Here is a 22,737-nt window from a genome sequence, read left to right on the forward strand (position 1 = left end):
TGTGCTTTATCGCGTGCTTTGACTTAACTTTAATCCCAGGATTTTCCATGTTGAATAATTTCAAGATGCATAATGAAAAAATTAACAAATTGATGGAATAAAAAATGATGAAATTATCGGGAATTTAGTCGTGCTTTTGAGATGAAAATTTTTCAATACTACCGATCGCGCCAGCCATAAATAAACTTCGCCCGGAGTTATCTTTTATATTGGCCCTATAAATCTCTCAGGAAGAGTTCCCGAAAGATTTATCTAAGTCCCCACAGTTGCCGCTAAATTCACGAATTTAAAACGCTGGACATTTCACTATTTTTATTCGATTTAACTGTGAGAATGGAGGTAATACCGATTTTGACTGGTGGTTTGTACGTTTTCGAAGAAAGCGACATCACCAAGTGTTCCTATAATTAAATTATTGGAAATCGATTGCACCACCTATTGATGAAGGGGTTATTACTTTGTTAAAGGGACCATAGATAGGTTGCCCTTTTATATCGTCAATACAAAAAATCTGTATATAGTGCCCACCGCGTATTGTACATAACGATCAATACTAACTCGCGACAAAAAAAAATCTACATGACTTTTATTTCAGAAATTCCTCATTTCTAATTTTCTAATTTCCATTCATGACCAGAGATTTTGGATCTTTTAATTTTCAATATTATTTTAAATAATATCCGATCGAAATATCTTGACTTTCGTTAAAATATGAAATTCGAAGTGAATGAATTCTTTCACTTTATTCCGATAAAATAGAATTTAATTCAAGATGGCATTTCTCCGATCTCATCATCATAGATATGACTTTATTAGCCTTTTCTCCTCTCGCCATTGTTCGCAACCAAAAAGTACTTCCGATGAATTTTGTTCTTCGTTTTTCACCCCCATAGAAGGCGCATAATCGATACCGCGGGTATTACTAGGAATGGTCATGACCAGCCCAAGGATATTCTTTAACATATAAAAGGATATTTCATCTTGTTATAATCCACCTACGCACATCTGAAGTATCTCGGAGGTGCGTGGCATCGAGTCGCGGTAATGATCTCACAGAAAGTTCACCATTCACGTCTCTTTACTTCGCTTCCTACGATATATTGTTTTGTTTTATCAATCATTTTTGTTCTTCCCGGTGATTCCCACACCCCCCCGTTTATTCCCCATTCATGACTTTCTAATGTGCCCTGTGTGCTGATTTTTTTTTTCCCAAACCCCACGGGAAATACGACAATTCTACATTTTTCAATTAGTGCGCATTCTTCTCGGGTTTTTCTGAAATATTTTGATAGAGGAAAATGGAAAAATTCTTGAATAACTGAGAATGGAGCAATCGAAATTCCATCTCCATTCGATTGTAGATAACTCCACGCTTTTATTTATCATTCGCCAGTCGTTCATCATCTCCAGATGCTCCAGACTTCCGACCTGGAAGGTGGAGATTTCCTCCTTCGATCTCCGGAATTCCGGAACATTTAGAAATTTTTATTATTGACGGACACCCCGTCAACAAATCCCATCCCAACTATTTTCTAATTTTTTCCAGTCAATTTTTTCATCGTTGTTTATATTTTTCAATGAATTTTTCTACAGTGGATAAAATGATCTCTCGGTTCGATTTCTTGTGGAAAGGGATTCTATAATGAACAGATTGAAATCCTCGGCTTCATGTTTATTAATGACTTCTGACTCATTACCATATGCATAACCATTGTACTTAGCGATATCATACGGCTGACCACATTTTTTTTTTAAATTCTTCATCGGTCTGGACTTCAGCTACTTATAAATCAATGACGATCGCTCTCATTGAGAACTTGAAACTCTCTGTACTGCTCGTGATTCATCTTCATTCCCGTTTCCACGCACGTATACAGTACGCGAATATTTGTTTTACATTTATTTTCATCAGCCACTACTTGTTTCTTATTCGGCCTCTCAACACAACTACACTCACTCGATTAGTCAAACCCTTATATTCCGCTTTTCATGAGTCATCGGGATTGTTTGCTTCGGATTAATTCCAGTCAAATGGCCTAACTAATTGGGGTTTGTGTACACATGCGTCAATTAGAAGACCACTGACAACAATTATTCCAATTCTGCGGGACATGTGATGGGTGCAAAGGTTACAGAACTTTAATTATTCCAAAAACCATTTTTTTTCTTTTTAAATTGTGGAATTAATTAATTTTAAACCAATTACCCATAGCTATTCAATTTATTATGTCTCTCAAACTCAAATCATAATTCGACATTTCCAAAAAAAATTTTTTTATTGACAAATAATCATTAAAAAAAATGAATAAATAAACAAAATAAATCCGACGGCTAAATAATTTCAGTGATTTTCGGATAATTGATTAGAATTTTTAAAATGGATTTCTGTGATGAATAAAAAATTACTGGATAATTGAATAAATAAAAGGGATACATGAACAAGCAGCTGTCTCGGTGGGTTGTGAATGAAATAAACGAAGGAACTCGGTACTTTTTATCCAGAAGCAGCTGAAGAAATGTCAAGGGAAGCTGAAGAACAGAACGAGACAAGGGGTACACTGAATTCTTGACTGGAATGCGCGGCTTGGGTTTTGCCAATGGAAAGAGGATTTTCAAGGGGGGACAGGGGGTCGGGAATAAAGGGGGTAAGAGGGGGGGAGGGGGACTTACGCGAGTTGAATTGGCGAAGAGGTATACAAGAAGACGATGTACCTCTCATCGTCGGCGGTATTTTGCAGAAAGCATGAATAAAACTCGAACGATGGAACGGTCAACGACAAGATAACCGACACAACCGGTCTCTCTTGTCCCTTTATGTTATTTTTTATTTATTCATTTATTTATCTTGCCTGTGGTTTTTTTAAAGGACTTATCTCCTCTTATTTTCATCATCTCTCACTCTCCAGTCATTCACATTGACTCTATACAAAAATCGTTGAATCGCTTGCATTATGCGACATGTACCTTTGGGCGGGGGAGAGAATAATGACGAGTTGTTATTTTTTTTTATTTCAACAAGTTCAATTCCAAAGTTGGAGACTTCGGGCGGAAACTCCTCGATTGTTTCAATGAGAACGAGTTTTGTTGTAAGCGGATACGAGGGGGGTTTTGCTGGTACTGGTTTTTTTTTTATTTAGTACGATGGGAGAATTATTGAGTTGGGGTGGAAAAATATATTTTTTAGGTGGACATCAGGTCAGTGCAGTCTCTCATCGTGAATTAACTTCAAATAAATAATTAATACCGATTTATTGTGCAATTAATACGCGAATTTTATTGGGCAGAGGTGGGATAGTGCTTTGATGTTTTAGAAACTCTTTAGAAACTCGAAAGATCATAGACAATATAGAATCACTGATCGATCATCTGACGTCATCCATTTTTGGTGGGAGATTCGATTCTCTGAGATGCTACGTTATAATCAGCGGTAATGATCTAAACGGCAATTTGTACGAGTAAACCGTTGGGAATGGTTACGTCAAATATGGGAGATAAAAATTGACTGTGAGATGTGCGCGATGTACAGGGCAAATATAACATGTTAATGTCTAGGTTCCGGGGGGTTAATGATGATTGATCCTCGTTGTTGCAATAGTTATAGGTCTAACGGCTTCACCTGTTCTTTTAAAAAGTTTTCTTTGACATTTGAATTAAAAATATCAAATAACAATTTAAAAAAATTATTAAATTTAATTATTTAATAAAATCACAAAAATTCATTCAAATCGAAAAATTGAATTATTCTCTATTTCTGTGATTACGCAATTGTTTATAGTTGAGAAACAATGGGAATTATGAAATTTGTTTTTAGAAGAGAAACCTCTCGGTGTGACATTATGTAAAAATTATGGGCAAGCAATTTTTTTAATGGATTTTTTCTCCGACTCATTATCCCTTTAGAGGTCTAAATTGTTATTGAAAATGAAAGTTGGTTCATCAATATCTTGATGGCAATCTGTGTAGTAATATCTGATCGTCGCAACGCCCCTATTCATGACGATGAATGCGTCAGAAATTTTCTACACGTGGAATTTATATTCAATACTCAAACAGATTCTATTATGAGTTGAAAATTGATGGGCGATAGTTACGTAAAATATTTTTTCTCGGGCATATCTCATATATATCTCATTTTTTTTTTTCAGAGATCGAAGCTCAGGAAGCTTGCAAATGGCTGCGGGCAGCTGGATTTCCTCAATACGCGCAGATGTACGAGGGTGAGTGATTTATAAAATTCTGCATGAATTAAATAATTAATTACTCGATAATAACGCTTTAATTATCAATATGATAATTATTATTTTCAATAATTCTTCGTGGGGATTCGTTGAATTATTTTTTCGTGGGACTTTGTCTCTTTTATTTTTCAATCCCGAATTATCCAGCTCGTCTCTTATATAAAATCGATAGATTCATGACGCAATTTGTATCGATACTCTCGAGTAGATATAAACAAGGGGAACCCTAGGGCTAGTTGATACAAATCTGAGGTGAATACATTGTGAAAAACAGAATAATCTTGAGCAATATTCCATTAAATCTCACCGACAGCTCCGTACTCGCAATAATTTCACAACTTCTGATTGAAACTCCCGGTTTTTGTCTGCATTGTTCATTACAACAATGAGATAAAAAAAGATATTGGTATCGAGATAATTGCATCACTTGTCTCCTCAATCACTATTCACTATTCCAAGGTGTAATCAATAATCACGTAACGGATAGTGCAGAGTATATTTTGCGCACACCTTCGGAAAATTTATCATAATAATTACATGTGACAATCAACTGTCCTAGCTTGGTACTTTCACTGTGAAAGGTTTGAGCTATCTAATGTCTTGGCCGTCAGTGATAATTAGTGCTTGAAATCGAGACACTCATTTCAATGCGGTTGTAATCCTTTCTCTCAAATAATCGAGTGATTACCGATTTTTCGGTACAAATACTGAAAATCCTCATTCAAGTTCAAGTACTCATTACACTCCGATAACTCCACATTTAATGTCAATAATTTTCAATCGATTTTCAATAGAAATTCAATTAATCATTCCATATAAATTATCTATAGTTAATTATTTATTGGTACTAGTCGATATTCAAATGAGTCTTGGATTTTCTATGGTAGTTGGAGTTGGCCATCTTTTTGGGTTATTAAATTGTAACAACTAGTTGTTCGTAAGAACATAGAAATGGGTCGATGATGTAAGTGTAGGCTGAGGTAGAGAGATTTATTGATGTTGAGATGTTTATTTCGAACATTTCCAATGCGCAGTGTCGATAATATTCGTAAGTAATAGAGAGAAATTGTTTTTCAATTATGGAATAATTTACATACAAATTAGAGAAATTTTTAGTGATTAATTACCAGAAATTGGGGAGGGACGTTGGGTATTATCTGGATACAGCCAGGGGATTATTGCTCTAATAACACGACAAATTAATAATCGCGCAAAATTAATGACAAATTGGCATATTTACACATTCACGAGATTATTCCACATACATTCTATACATTCTATAATCCTAAATTGGCATTTATTTTTTATTCTCCGGGAGGATTAAATTATTTGGGTCATCGATTGCGTAGGTCATTTTAATATGAAAAAAAAAAAATGTCAGGCAATTTTTGAAGGGAGTGAGTTGGATAAATTGAATTTCGCTGGTAGGAATAGTATTTTTTTAATAAATGCACGTGCGTACAATGACAGGAAGTAACAGCAGTGTTTTCTTGGTTATTCCATTAGTGTATTCCACGGTATGGATCATTGCCAGGGCGTTGAATTCCTATTCTCGTTCCTTATTCTCTGGTTAAAGCCTCCAGGTTGTTCTCTGTATTCACATAATTGTCCGTTCCACAGGCTAGATGGTCTGTCTTTTACCCAGAAACGTCGTTTTGCAGCTGTTGATGTAGAAATCTCTCTCAGTGATTTCTTCCTCTTTATTCTCTGTCCTACCTTCTCTTTCATGTGATACCACCGGCTTTTCCATTAATTACTCGGAATAATTCGTTGGACTGACGTGTGGCAAAGTCGTGTTACAGTGATACGTGAATAGAAATGTCGTTCGTGGAAAACTCGGAGGAGTCTGACTCCTTTTTGACATGTGGACAATTAGATCAACAATTTTCATAGGCTCTGAGCCAAAATTTTGGGGATTTTACGAGACTCGGTTGCCGGAGAGATGTTCTGGGACATCGAAATGAATGAAGGGATACATCTAACTCATATCACGAGGAAATTAGATTATTTCTCGGAAATATTTCACTTTTTACCTTTTTTTTCATCCACTCCCCTGAAATTTTCAATTTTAGTTATTCCCGTCGCACACGCAATGCGAAAATAGACATTTTCACTTTTTCGATGATTTATTATTATTTTGTTTATTGCTCTGGGACAACCATCAACTATTTCAAAAATTTCAAATGCTAAAGGGTTATTTCGAAGAGATAAAATTTTTTACTCCAGTGGAGGATTACATTTGTTACTCCATCCAACAGTATAAACAATCGATTTGGGTGAAGGCTAAATCTGTATTTCCGTCAAATAAAAAAACATCTGTGTATTATTTTAGTTTGGATCTTGTTAGGAGAAGTGTATTATTGAGCATGCGGCTATTAATGATTCATTAATTTTGGCAGAGGTCAGTCTGAAAGAATAAGGGCCGAGGCTGAGAATAAATTAACGAATATCAATCAAAAATGAAAAATCATAAATCTTCCGATAGATAACAGAGAAATAAATTTCCAATGCACCAAAATGATTAATTAAAAAAGTTTGCGTTTTCCTCTGGATTCAGTTAAATTGTTTTCAAACTATTGATCGGATTATTGACCTTTTCGCATGAAAGTTTTAACCGAGGTAAATCAGTAAACAAATGGAAAAAGTGAAATTCTATTTTTAATTCAATTTCTGGGGAAGTGTGGACGAAAAACTGGGTCGCGGAGTGATTTGAATACAATTCTTGTCTCCGAAAGAAAAAAATATCGCTGAAGATGTTGGAAAAAATGTGATTCACTCGAGAAGTCTGAGTTTCACGGTGAAGACAATAGGATTCCTGGTGATAAATCTTGTAAACCCGAAGTAGAAGCGGATATTTCTGTGCCATAAGTATTGTACTAGAGCTGTCAGAGTCGTTTGTAGATCTAACTTCACCCCACGTACTAAATTTTTGAAATACCTCGTATTCATGAGTTCAATGAATAAAACACCATTCACTTTCGCTCACCGGTGATGAAAAAGAATTCCCCCAACATCAATTTTTAGAAATTTCAAATTCGTTTGCTGTTTTTTTTAATTGGCTAATACGTCAGGGCAGATTTGACGGGTGACAATGAGAATTAAAAAACCTCGTCCTCGTATCGCAGGGCATTTGCTGACGTCAATGCATTCGTATGGCGAATGGGCATTGAAAAATTCGCGAATTATCGCTAAGACAACAAAATCATTGGAGCCAGGTGTAAACGGGTCAATGTCGCTCTAATTCTGGATTATCTCTATTCTTAGCACCTGATTTCGGTTATTTTCACGACTCAGTAATTGATAAAGATCCACAGAAAGGAGTGGGCATTGGATGAGTTTACTCTTCGATTGAATCATCAATTAATTGAGCCAGCGTGGTGCCATGTTGTCTCAATAATCCCGTAGGCTGAAATTCTTCCATACCATTTAAGGACGCGCATCTTGCACTTTTTTATTCTCTCCAAAAGCATTTACCATTAAATTCGTAAACAGCTCAATGACGCTGTCCCTCGATTTTTCTTCACCTCAAAAATTTTTCCTCTCAACTCAATCAAATAATTTTATCGAAATCACTCCCGAAATTTTCGCCGAAAATTTCTCACACGAGATTCGAAAAAAAAATTCGCGGAAAGAATAACGAAAGACGTAACATTTATAAAATTGACGTAAAATATATTTCAAAGACTTGGCGTTTATTTTTATCTGGACCTCATATAACTCATCAAGATGAACGAGTGATTCTCTGACAAATGGCAGTTCTGTGGGTGAATTTGTTTCACCTCTTGTGTATCAAATCAATGAAATGGAAATATCCAGAAATTTGAAAATTGGAATTAGATAATGATTGGGAAGGTATAATGGCTTTCACATTTGATATGTAAATTTTTATCCACTTAAATTTCCATTTTCCATGGACTTTCTTTCGAAGACATGATAATCATTTGACATATATTGCTGGTCATGTACTAGTCAAATACAACCACTTCAAATGAGATTTGGCATGGGAGTTAGTGGACACTGCTAAATACATTCGGAAATAAAATAAAAAAGTTACTGTGCAAAAATAAACCACCGGGTCGTTTGAGGCCTATACCTAAATGCGTACGATTCCATGAAATTGTCTTCTTGCTACACGATGGAATGCCTTTTTTTTTAAATTACCCTCGTCTTATTTCTCACTTGGTGGCCAACGTTCAGTCGTACACTGAACTTATCTATAATTAACTCAAAAGCCACTTTGCAATTTTTCCCAAGAATTTATAATAATTACTTAAACCCACAAAACTGCCGTTTTTCATTGGATAATTGATCGAGTAATTATTGGAGTCATTTAAAATGGTCTTTTCACTCTCCAACTAACGATTCAACTGCTCTTTGCTCCTGCGACTTTAAATAAAACGATTTTTCACTTCCTTGCATCCCACGTAATTGAACCAGTGCTAACGCCATTTTACCAGAATTAACGTCATTTCATGTGCCCCATGTTACGGTAAAATTATAACTGTAAAGTATTATTCTTGAAAAAAAGGCCAGTTGAATATTTATTTTTCCGGCATTCATAGATAAGTAAATTTCTTCAAGTGCGTTGAGGATTTCCAACAAGGTCGCTGAAACTCGTTCCTTCATCTTGCCCGTAAACATATTTCCATCGGATGAATCTATTTATGGTTTATCATCAGAAAATAACATTAACGGATAAGATTATTTTCACTCCAATCGAACATTTGATTCATTGAAATTGTAATTAGATATCCAATCTCCTACGCGGTTATATCTCTCAGATATTCCAGATGTTAGATGCCGTTTGAATTGATTTCGCGGATGGAAATATTCAATAAATATTGTGATTGCCAAATTGATACGTTTTGTCATTCGCTAAACGGTTCGTTGCGAGTGAGGGCTGTAATCTTGATGGTTCATCAATCACGCGGTGAACATTAACGGATACCATTGTATGAAATCTCGAGAAAATCTGCACTCCAGCAATTGCGCGATCGTGAATAATGTGCGTGGGAAGTCTCATTCAAAAACTCATTACAATAAAGAAAGAATATAATTGAATTCTTCAAAATATTTTTTCAAGCCGATGAATACTTGTTTCGGTGAGAGCCAATTTTTTTCCACCATCAATTCATCATTCATCTCGCACAATCGACACTTCATTCGTATTGCCTCATAATAAATTAATGGAAATAGATTTGTCTTCTCTACTTATGAGTTTCACCTCAAAAAAGCTGTAAAAAGCTCATCTATCGGTTATCGACTTGGCGCAGTGGATAAATTCGTTGTCTCACACCCGGCAGATCGCAAGTTCAAGTCCCGAACGCCTGAAAATGGTCTACCATTTTTTTCAAGTCCCATAAGTCAAGTCATAATTGGTGCACCATAAAATCAAGTCAATATGACAGATAATTGACCAACTTGATTCAGAACTTGAAGTACAATTCAAAACGAATTCAATTCAAATATAAAAATTCCCGTTATTCAAAAGCCGAATGAATCTGTCTCACTCAAATAAGATAAATGGTCCGGTAATGCCATATATATGCCAATAAGTACCATCAATAACCCTGAATAATTCTCCCCGCAAATAGCCTTAGCCTAACCTTTCCACCGAAAATTGAATTTAATGAAAAGCCATTGTTGCGGCCGTTGCTGCACCGCCAGACCTCCCCGATGCCGTCGGTTAAACATAGCACCAACTCCACAAAACCATTATCTCTCTCTCATTTAACTCTCTCACTCTCATTTCACTCTCCCTCCCATCCCACCTCATCACTCCTCACATCACACACTTCTTCAACTCCCACTCTCTTATTTCTCGCCTGTCCCTCCCGCGTCGCAAACTCAAGATAAACCTACACGAATGGTCTCACAAGGATAAACCATAAATTTCCTCATCGATATATATATATTCCCACACCTAAGTAGATCAATATACAATTGACTAAATTATGTCAACAAAAAATGGAATACTCTAGATAATTATAAAAAAAATTAAATTGATATGCAATGGAATCTGATAAAATTTCAAATTCGCTCCGTGATTTATTCGCGAATTTTTGTCTCCGCGTTCATTCGATGGAAGTCGCGAATTTTCTCGGGTACATCGTGTAACGAAAAAAGTAGCTTGAGGGTATGGACTAGTGAATTTTAAACCACATGCGACTCCAGAAACTTCCCACCATAACCACTACTCCCTCTTCTTCATCATTTCCCCACCACATTTTCGTTACTCATTCCGACCTCTTCTATACGGATGCTGCATGCTCCAGACCGCTAGTTGTATATCGACTCTTACACAGCGAGGATAATTGTCATTTTCATCCTAAAATTGCATTAATTCCACGACAATAACGAGTGATTATCGCTGTCTGACTCGAGCGATAATTTTCGGGACGATGTGAATTTTGGATAATGCAATTGATAAAGATCAGTCGCCGATCTCAATAGATTGATCTTGATTGTTGATGTGCAATCGATGGATTTGTCCGGGGTGGAAGGTAGTGAATGAAGTCAGGTGAAGGCTGAACCTCGGCCGTTTGTGTCAAGGACCTCGTGGTTGAAACTCATTTCACTGTAACAACCTCGTGTTCTACGGGTATAATCATATGGTGAGGATAGTGGTGCTCGTTGTGAGGATTCCCTCATTTTTTTTTTCTCTTCATTTATTTATTTTTCTTCATCAATATAAACATTGGGGGAATTATCCGGGGGAAAACAGTGCCGACAGTCATGGATACCGTGAGAAGATTCCGTGATCAAGCCGCAGAAGGCATTGAACTTTCAGGGAGTATCTGAAGTGTATCCAGAGGAAAGTTGGAGAATACCCGGGGGAATAAGTTGGAAGATTTTGGTGGAGAGGATTTACAAGATAATATCGTCATGAGAGGCAAGTTCTAGATCTTGAGGAGGAAAAATTTACCCTATTATTGATACAAATCGAAGGCCAGGAATTAATGATTTTCCGCTATTTTCTGCGTACATGACAATCGAGGAAAGAAGTACGTGAATTATTTTCTAATGGGTAAAAAATATTGTTGGTACATATATTTATGGACGGAAAGTCTTTACGGTTCACGGTCTATGACCAAACGAACCCAGTGATTAGATGACGTTACAATAAGTCTCGTATATTATGTACAATGGACGTTACATCAATGATGAAGTCATCTCTGTGTCGAATCAGAGTTTATATACCATATTTACTCAGGACTCGTGGGCGTAATTACATTCGAAGGGGCCTTTGGACCATGTCGACTTTGACGCTTCCAACGTTTTACCAAATTCAGAACGATCAATCAATAATTTATCATTGAATATTCCCGAAGGAAAAAAAAATACTCGACCGACAAGATTTGCATACTTGAAATATTCTCCTGTCAATTTAACAAATCGCTGAATTTTCGGAGAGATTATTTTCAATTTTTCAATGTATTTGTCATTTTTTATTTGAAAATCCAAATATTTAATTACCAAATGCAGTTTTATTGCCGAATAAGTCCATTTGATGGCGCAGTCCCTGCAAATGGTGGGAAAGTGAGCAAATAAAATGGATCCAAGGATCTGCAGATTGTCAATACCTTGTCTGGTGATTGCACTGATTTTTTTATCCGATGGAATTGAAATTCAATGATAAAAACGTGAAGCGGTATTATTTCTGGATGTTGAAAAATTGATAATGATGATAGAGATGGCCATGAGGAGACGAGGAAATCGTAACTCATGGTCTTCGGGGGTTCAAACGAAAAACCTATGAATAGTACCTAATTGACCCAGTTGAACTCGGACGTCGGCGGACAAGCGTGAAAATAAATGATATAAATACGATACCGATAAATGTACTCGAGTGTATACTCACAGTATTGAATACATGTGTTGGTTAACTTGTGAGAGACAGTTAGGCGTCTTTTTCGCAATACACTGGGCTTAAAACTCTGTTTGTAGTGCGTTGATCAGTTGAGGGCATGTCTCTGTCACTTGAGAATTAATGGTTTCCTTTTTTTCCCTCTGCTACTGATGGGAAGACACTCATAAGTATTTTATAAACCGTTATCGTACCGTTTCGTGAAATATTTTTCACTTTTCCGTGTCCTAGCCATTGGAGGAGATAAATTAATACCGGGGAGAAGAAATTTTGCGGTGAAAAATAGTCGGCATAAATATTGACGGTGATATTGCTCATTAGGAATGAAATTGGGATCTGGTTCCTCGATTTTTTTTCTTCTCTTTCGTATCACGAAGATACATGATGCTAATTGATGCATCATAACGGTATCAAACTGGCCTGATGTAACGGACTAATTACCGAGCATTTCTGGTACAGCAATCTGGAGTTGTATAATTGATACTCTCAAACTTTGATACTCCGACAGCGCAAATATCTTTTTAAACAAAAATGCATGAAATCCCATTTCTGGTTGTTGGTCAATGATTTTAAATTGATACGTGTTTATCAGGGAATTCACCTTGGGCCGAATTATTCGTTTTAATCGAGGAAATCCTTGGGTTTTCCGTTGCCATGAGTATCGAATTGATTTCACTCCTTAAAAGTTGTCAATTTCAATGCGAGACTGACAAAAAAGGAGATTGAAGGAATATTATTGTTCAAATTCCCCTCTTAATTGAATTTAAATCGGAAATCGTGGACACGTGAAGAATTTGCAATGAGAGACACAAGTGCCCAGGAATAATATGTTAATCTTCAGGGTTAAATAATTTCGAAGGAAATAAATTCGAAGGGTTGGCATTGGAAAGCTGAGGTATTGAAACCTTCGAATTACAACGAGAGAAATTTCCATAGTAATTTCAGCTGCACGGGAATTGTCAGTATTTTTTTCATCAGCGGAAGCAATTATCCTATCTCAATATCTCAACATTAAAAATAAAATGCATAAATAATAATCGTAGACATCTCGGGGGAATAACTTTGCATTAAAAATTCATAGTCCAACCCAAACCATTAAGGGAAGATAAAGGATGAAAAAATATACAATGATTTATATGAATTCGTTTGGAATACCTCAACCTAAAATTTGCTCGAGATGATTTTCGAGTTCTCGAGGGTCCGACCACAACAAATGGAGGAGGAATAGAGAATGAGTGGTCCATTGTCTGTGACCAGAATTTTTATTTCTTCTACTTGATATTCCACATGACAAATATATTTTTTGTATGCAGTAGTTGTTTCCATGGGGTCTCCTACGGGGTACGGTATTACAACATTATTTTTGCATTAATTACTCAGTCCATTCGATAGATAATTCTGGTGACAGGTGAATACCGTGAAGTGTCATCCTAAAATTGACAGAGCGGAAGAGTAACTCGGTGCATATATCATCCAGAAACTGTTCTCAAACTGATAATATATTCACTCAAGTTATGTTGGGTAACAACATCCTGTCCTTGATGACACAATCTGAACGACGGAAATTTCAGTCGTCTATCGATTCGAAAGTGGAGGATGATGTGGGAAATTCATCAGTGATGTCATAATATCAATAGATCTCAGATTATTGATTGGTTGTTTATCCTCTTGTTACATGACTCATTCGATCTTTTGACTCGTCACATGAATTTTAAACTCAAATTCATGCGACGAGCCGAAATTAATCCAAAATTGCATCATCATTTTTCCACGTCCGATTGAATAGGAAATTATCTCGATAACGAGTCGCTCCACAGGAAAAATGTCGAGATGAATTTTCCGTTGGAAAAATATATTTAAAAAATAATTCCTCTGGTGGAGAAGTCATTGATCTCACCTGAATGATGTTCAAATAATGATGAGTCATTGAATCAGAGATAATCGTGCATGCAATCGTTGAAATCAGAGATCCAATGAGTTGTAGTGAAATGGCTGACGTAATTGACTGAACATTGACAGATTAAAAAATTGTCAATATTTCTGGAGGTAATTTATCTATTTGTGTTTACAGATTGTCAATTTCCAATTGAAGTGTCAGGAGTGGCCAAAGACCATCCATTTCTCGAAGCTGATTCACTCCAGAGTCTTTACCGTAGACTTCACGCACTCAATCGTTGCGCAAACATGAAGTTAGATACTCATCACACCCACCATCATCATAACACGAGCCACAGCAAAAGCGTGAGTAACCATTATGTCCAGTACCTGGGCAACGCCTTCACATCTCCCATTGACTTGCTAAATATTAAGAAACACCATCCCCCAAAAAATGATAAATAACCAATTGCCAGAAGGTGAAAAAAATAGGAAGCGAAGTAAAAAAAAATCATCAAAAATCATTGGGCGGTCTTTCTTAATATTTTTTTTTCGCTTGCTCATGTCGTTCCTCGTTCGTATCATTAGATCCGTCACAATTTCGAATTGTCCGGAGGTCCACGGGGTATCGGAACCTCTGGGGAAAAGGTCTTGATGGACGTTGTTGACGTCACGTAGGGACCAAATTTTTTTTTACTTGTCCCTCGATAGGTCATCGGTACACAATACCGCATTTAAGGGTCAGTCGGATTTCCGTTATCTCTCGGATCTTTTTTTGGGATTTCAGGGGATTCCCCGTGGACACCTCGCGTCCTCCGTTCCACTGATTTTAGGGATTTGAGCGATAAAGTCTAGACGCAAATAAATCATCTTGCGAGCAAATTTTATTTAGACAATATTAATCTCGAAAGACAGTAAAAGACTAGCCCACAAATTAAGTAGACCTGAGGGTCCACCGAAAAAGTAATAAAATGTAGGCGCGACGGTTGGGAAAAAAATTATGGCTCGTTGGGGGTATTTATTTTTACAAAGTCGTAACCGAAAAATACTCCGGTTTTTATACGAAAAATGTTAAAAAAAGGTATCCGTGGTACCTCGGATTACCTGAAAAAGGTAGGCGTTTTACGGTGAATGTCTGAGAGTGTGTGACAGAGATGAAGAGATTAACCGCGGTGCGTCAGGCGTAACCATTGTGCGTCAGAAAACGCAATGTTTTGTATACATTTGCTTGAAAACCGGCTTTGCACTGCTGAATATAATTTGATACACGGTGGCTTGAGTACTTTAATTGACCATAAATGGTAACATTATTCTTAGTCTCTCAAAAGCGAAAAAATCTCCAACCCTGAATTAACAGAAAATATCCATTGAAATCAATTAGGTCAATATTCACAATGACTGGAGTCAATTTTAACTAAAAAAAAACTGAAAAGAACTGAAAACATTGAATTCTCATTGACTGATCAAATACAATTATCTCAATTGTTTTTCTTCCGACCTCTGAAAATATCTGAGAGGTCCTGAACCAACAGTCAAATTTAAAATGCAATTGCTCAGAAATGTTATAGGTGGTGGATTTTATTCTGAGAAACTGCATGTAGAATTTTGCCATTCCCGAATTAGAGAGTAGGAAAAAGAAAGAAATATATTTGGGTGTGCAGGGAGTTCATTGACACTGAACGAAGAAGTAAAAAGAAAAACAGGCATTATTCCTTCGTAGAAACGTTCAAGACACAAGTGCTAACTAATGCCTTGTGCCTTTAAACGGCACTCGAAGGATCGGAAAATTAGCATTTGATTCTGGGAAACATTTGGCAGTATAAATATACGAAATTGACGTACCTGAGTCATTGGTGAATGCAAATAAACCATTCGTCATTTCGCATAGGGAAGAAAATATATTTTTTATTCTGAATGAATGACGTGACATGTCACATGTCACCTATTCAATTTGCAATTAAAAATTTTTTTCCATACACGATCGTCAGAGATACGTAAATGGTCCCATTTGCATGAAAAATATTATTTAAAATATAAACAATATCGTAGGATTGGAGATTTTTTATTGTCAATTTTTTTGACGGAGAGAGAATGACGGAGGATAATGGCGCGATTGAAAAAGCCCGTCATATTCAACTCATTAAATTTCACCTCTCGAATGCAATAATCGTCATAAATCATTTAATCAACACATTTGGTAGCTCTGCACATTAGTTCGCCACGCTTTCACACTAAAAGTTGACAGTGAGAATCCGTGGCGAACGGATTTCATAGATTTTTACCCCGTACCTTACATGTAAGTCCAACTTTCATGCCCATAAACGGGGCTTTGAATAACCACTGGGTATATTTCCACTCGTTACCACAAAATGCTCAGAGGGTGAGCAGACATTGACTATATAATCGAATAAAGTGAAGAGTTTTGTTGTGGGTACAGCTGCACTATTCAAACTCTCACCGGAAGCCAATGGATAACGCAAGCGACGTGTATTGCATTGGTAATGAATAAATAATTGTTTTTTACTCGTGGTACATGTATCGAGGCATTCCTAGAGCCTCTAGTCCTCCGCCGGAAGGGGGGGGGGGCAATTCTTCGCCATTTTTACTCTCGAGTGGTGCAATTGTAAAGTAGATGTCTCAGTTGTTGACTCTCTAAAAAATAATCCATCGAAGAACGCGTGGGAGAAAATTATTATATTGATCTATTCCTCAATTCAAAGTTGATTTCAAATTTTTTTGAATGAAACGACAAAATTCTCGAACTCTAGGGCCTTGGGTGCAGGAGAGTAACGCCATTTTGTCGAGGTACCTCTCTCCCCCGCGAGAAATTCTAAATATGGCCGTGCGCCCACCTCGCATTTTTAAACAACGATTAGAATAATTTATTCTATTCAAATCACGTTCAGTTAATTTGATTCCGTTTCTCTGGAGTGAACAATTTTTTCAAGCCATTTTTGAGATAATTCAATTTTATTAATGCAGAGAAATCCTGTGGCAAAGTTTTCTTCGCATTACAGTAGTTTTTTTTTTATTTTAATCTCGAGGTCTTTTAATACGTTCCTGTTAAGAATAAGCCTTCAGCAATATCGTGGATCTGTTTTTTAAGCACTTGTGGCCTTCCACTGTCGGTCAATTGGACGCGGAGTTTCATAAAAAGACCGCCCCATCATCCAAGAGATCTGCGACCTAACTCAGAGGCCTTCATTAATGTTGTGTTCCTTTTTTTTCTCGTTGATGTTCGTTTCTTCCGCGTGTGATATCAACCAGACTTTCAATGCTGGATCGAATCATCAGATATTACCCCTGCAGCATCCTTTCACTCTTCCCCCGAAAAATTTTCGTTTGAAATGTACTTTCTTATTCGGTCATTCATGACTGAAAAACCCTCGATTCAATCGATTCCAATACCCGATTTTCATCGGCGATCAAAATCCCTGAAAACGGAATAAAAATCGAGAGATCGAAGTTCCATAAAACAAAAAATCGCCCGAAACAGGTGAAATCCTTTCACCGGGAGGTAATTGATAAATTTTTAAGTGAAATCTCCATCTAATTACCAATAATTTCATAAAGAGGATAAAAATCGTGATCGCCTCGTTGACATTAACGAAAAAATAAAGAGAGAATCCCAAACGATTTGAGAATAACGATCAACATGAAGATCTTTGACTCCACTTTAATCCTCACTGGTATAAATGATATACCTGCATACCTCGTTTATCATCGGCCAGTTGGAAAAACCGCGAACGGGAAGTGGTCATTAGCGCCGCTACACGCTTCGTCGAGAAGTTGACTCCTTTCGTGGTCTCCTTTTTAGTCCTGTTTCATGTCGCCGGATTGTGAGCTCGTGCGACTTCTTGCGCGTTTCTATGTCGCACCGTTATAAAGGTTATAATGATCAACCGAGAATATATACAAACAATTTAACCTCGCTACGGATCTCATATAACAATTCGAGGACAATCCTCACTTCTCGCACCTTATTCGCCCCACATTCTTCTCTCATTCCTCGGACTTTGAATTTTCACCATTTTCACGCCCCCCACCTCTCCAGGCGAAATTCGTTCAATAATTTGCAATCTCCATTGGTTTCTGCAATGATTCCCAAATTTTTCCAATTTTTTCAATTTTCAAAATTTTCCTAGCGAAAAAATTTTGCTATTATCGCACTGGCGAAAATTGTATATTTTTTATACACCGAGATGAAATAATTTCATTCCCTCATCTTTCGATCTCTCTCTGGAATCCAATCTCACCTCAATCTCGATTATAGAAAATCCATGTTTTCACGATAGGTTGACACTCTCTAAGATCGCTCAATCCATCGGCACCCCCCGCGACCACCGAGTCCTCCCATTTCCCCAGTGGCAATGATAATTACCTAGCAATTACGATGTCACAACCAAGTCGGCCACTCTCGAGAGTTTTCACGACAAATTCCCGGGGTCTCGGAGCCAACGGGATGATTTCACCGCTCCGCGTACCCGGGAACAAGTCAGGGTGTGAAAAAAAAAAATATATATAAACTAAAAAAAAATTAATGAATAACATGAATTAATTCAAGAAGCTGGATTCATTTCGTTTGATCCTTTCGCACTCTCCAGACTGCCTGGCATCGTAACACATTTTCTCTCATTTCCACTAATTTTTTCCTTTGATGCGAATTGTAATTTCTCCTCTTCAGGTTGAAGGGACCGCGATAACTCTTGAGCGAAACGAGTTCACGAGGGGGGAAATAAGAGAGTCACCTCCTATCTCACACCCAAAGTCCCCCACTCGACTCAACACATGGTCCATTATTTATTTATACTGCGGTGCGAACAATGATTAACAGCCAGCCCGTGAAAGCCATTGGAATTTATGAGGAGCGCCTGGGTGCGTTAATGTTGATTAAGTTAATGCTATTTCCAGATGATACAGGATTATCAGGGAGTGATGGGGGTATTGATGCATCAATTGAGTCAATTGATCTCTCCTCTATCGATTTTTAGAAATTTATTATCAGTCAATCAATCCGCGAATGTGAAATATGTGAGTGGAGTCGCCACAAACATTTTATCTCTTGGAAATATTTTTCCATTTATCCAAATCAATCCGATATTATATAAATATATTTTGCAATCAATATCTTCATTACTGCAATTGAAAAAAAAAAGAATTAGTTGCGACTCAACTCAACTGCAATTTAATAGCAAATATTTTCTAATTACAATTTTTTTGAATTTGAATGGGGGAAAAAATTATTTGAAATATAATAATTCCTGGTGGTTATTATAATTCTATACTGCACGCATGGTCGACACACTTCAAGGTAGTCTACTCATGCTTCCATATGAACCCAGAAGATCGTCCGATATATTCGCTAAAATCCGTCTGGTTACGTTTGCGCATATACACTCCTTAGTGTACATTTATGATCGACTACGCAATAACCGGTCGCTCGTTAGACGCAAAAACCGGATGTCTCTCTCTCCCTCTCTCTCTCATTATTTTCATCTCCCTTTCTCCTGCACTTGCACATGATGGAGAGCTGTCCAATAGAGAGAACAACTCAGTCCCTTGTTCTCTTTCAGACTAGACTGCTTGGCACTCTTTATACCGCCTAGTCCACTGCAATTATGCGTAGATTGAAAATCGGTCATTAGAAATCAGTGATCGATCGAGCGACTCTCGGTACAGGGAAAAAAAAAATAAATACCGTCACGTATTATTTTTCCTGACACAGCCCGGTGACTTTTTCTCCGCGGATTTTCCTCGCGAAAATAATTGATGAATGAATTTTCCTGCGGTATTGATTATTTTTAATGCACATCACTATGAATTTAATTGTTGGATTTAGTTCAAGGAATAATGGCGGGATGCACTGTTTTATGGGATGCAACAAATAGTTGTTTAATTTTCATTTTTTATGGGTTAGAGTAGAGAGGATAAATGGCGGAATGCGACTGTTGAAAAAAAAAGTTGATCAATAAATTTTTCAGTGCGACGGGTTCTCGTTGCGTGGATTGCAGACTGACACGGGACAAAAAAAAAACATGGAGCGATTGGAAATCGAATGACTGGGCATAGAAATCTATTTGTATTGTCGATGTTGCATCGTTGCTCCATTTTGCTCGGGGGAATGTGAATGCTTCACTATTGATACTCATTCACAGGGAAACAATGAAAAAAATGGTGTACTGAAACGAGAATTGTGGAGGGACGGAAATCCTTGATAACTATTGAGGGAAGTTGCGTAGAAAACGAGAAAAAAAAATATATATCACCTTTTGTCTTTTTCCATCATCCGTAATTCAACGAAATTAACGTGAAAATTTCTGGTGCTGCACTTTTCGAGAAATATTTCGAAAGGTAAAAGAGATAGCGAAATTTTTGTTATTACTTTTTTTGTCGAGCGCAATGAGAGCTGCAAAAAAGGTAATTACGTAAATTTGAATATCTCTTTTAAATCCAGAGATATTTAGAGTATATTTTATTTTTAGCGGTCTTGATGAAATTTCGTTGTCAATGTAATTTATATCTCGCCAAATTTAATGAGAGACTATCGGCTATTCAATCTAATTAGTTCAAAGGTAAAAGGGGTGGGTCGAGCTTGACATTTTCGTTAATTATAAAATTATTCTGGCAATAGGTAATTTACCACATAATTAAAATGAGATTTAAAAGTTGAAAAATTCAGATTTAATTTCTGTCGATTGGTGTCAATGAAATAATGAATTTAATGCAGTCGTTGAAATCACTGATGTCATCCAGTGAAATTGACTGCATTCTGCAGTCATGATGTCATTCTCGCTTGAAGTTATTAGTATTTCATAAAAAAATTCAAGTACTGAAAGTCCTTCGGTTATTTTAAAATCGAGGAAGGGGAAACTCTGTAACGATGGGTGAGATCGATATGAGTACAAGAATCTGTCGACTTTTTATTCTCGACGGGCCGGGCCTTTGTGGGATTGAGACGAACGATTTATCAATGATATCGTTGATGAAACCGAAGATCGCAGTATGAATAAATAAATATTCGTCGGTCTGAAAAAATTAGTAATTCTCAGAAACTCGTTGGATTACGGGTGGTCGAGTTGTTATGATGAATATCTGGAAGATAATTCGTTGGAACTAATTAATCAAGGGACATTCTGCAGTCGAGTGGAAAAAGGTAGAATAAAAATTCGACTCCTCACATTCCGGTAGAGATAATTTTTTTTTTTCATCCCGACGACAATTTCTTTCATAATTTTCTGGATAAAATCCCATTGAGGGAATTTATCTTGACTCATCACTTTCCCATTCATTTCATTTCATTTTTCATTCCGATTCTATCGATTCCGCGCAATTCTTTTTCGTCTTTATATTTTTATCGCCATTTTTTTCGTTGATTGATGCCTCTAACGTGTTGACTCGCCCGTTACTCAACCACGTAAAAATATATGACGCTAACTTTATGGAAAAAAATCGTAGTTATGAATATTTACCACCGAAAAATAATACTGGGTTTTAATACTTTCTCCACGCGCTGATGATACAAAAAAAAAAATTCGCTCCGCTCCTCTCGCATCGAGTGCGCAATTACGGTCGCAGGAATGGACATTCGACAATCAAGTGAAACCATTAAATTAAAATGTCACGATCCCTTGAGCCAAATAATTGACGGCCCCGGAGACTTTTTTTTCGTCAGGAATTCTTCGGATAATTGTCTGGTTTCAACTGCAAGTCGTGTACTAAAATCTGGCAGATCAAAAAAATATTTATAAAATATTACCTCCATAATAATATTATCGATTATTTTATTAAATGACTCGATATTATCATTCACCTCTTGATCGATACAGATAGCCGTTCGTTTTTCCTCAGCCGCTTAATTATTTTTTTTTCGGGGTATCAATCATGCGAGTACATTAGCGTAATAATTCACACGTTCTTTTCAATTATCAGTCATTAATTTGAATCGCAATGTCCGATCAAGTCCTAATTGCCCCGTTACTCTCAATTGATTATTATTCCCGAATTGATTTATTCAATAAAATCCCGAGGGAATTCCAGAATAAATCTTTCAACTCATTATATTTTTCCATTGAATTTTACTATCGACTTTTTATGCCTTGAAAATTATATTGTTTATGAGCCCAATACTTTCCAACCATTGGGGAAAGTAAATATACCTGAAATCCATCACGAGATGGCGATGATATTGTACTTATGATTTTTTCAGTATATTTTTCTCTTTTAAATTCTTCTGGTTTATTATCTCCTTCGCCTGAGAAGGATATTACCGTTTTTATTGCACCTCCGGTGGTTTCACTTATTATTTCAAAATAGTTTGAATTCTATTACAAGGATTTTCAATTAAAAAAAAAATATTGCAGGATAAATTCCCGAGGAAATCCGTAAAACCGTATCAATCATGAAAGTTCCTCTCGATACCGCGATCTAAAGATAGACAAATTAGTACTTGTCGTATATATCATTAAACGTGACTCACGACTGCCCATTTGCCCCTTGTCTCTGCATATGAATGACAACAAATTATTACAATAGGAATTTATTAACAAGTCGTATCGTCGATGCACTGAAAATAATAGAATATAATAGAGTACTCTCATCCGTAATGATTTAATCAATTTAATTGTATCTTTCTCCTTTTTTTTTTATTTATTCACGTCAGTTGAATTCTGGGAGTTAATTTCGAATTTACTACGACCTAATTAAGTCTCACGAGCGGAGTTTAATGACAGAATTTGATGAGATGGTGGATGATGCCCT

At 36.7% G+C, this 22,737-nt stretch overlaps 1 protein-coding gene across 1 annotated transcript in view; it reads left to right on the plus strand.

Moving 5' to 3' along the window:
* cv-c (crossveinless c) overlaps positions 1 to 22,737 on the plus strand; it is a 60,148-nt gene that overhangs the window by 31,741 nt on the left and 5,670 nt on the right. The window contains exons 9-10 of the mRNA XM_011311578.1: positions 4,146 to 4,217; positions 14,177 to 14,346. Coding sequence (XP_011309880.1) covers positions 4,146 to 4,217; positions 14,177 to 14,346 — 242 coding nt within the window. The remainder of the gene's footprint in view (positions 1 to 4,145; positions 4,218 to 14,176; positions 14,347 to 22,737) is intronic.

Source organism: Fopius arisanus, unplaced genomic scaffold, assembly GCF_000806365.1.
Source record: "Fopius arisanus strain USDA-PBARC FA_bdor unplaced genomic scaffold, ASM80636v1 scaffold00090, whole genome shotgun sequence".
Lineage (NCBI taxonomy): Eukaryota > Metazoa > Arthropoda > Insecta > Hymenoptera > Braconidae > Fopius > Fopius arisanus.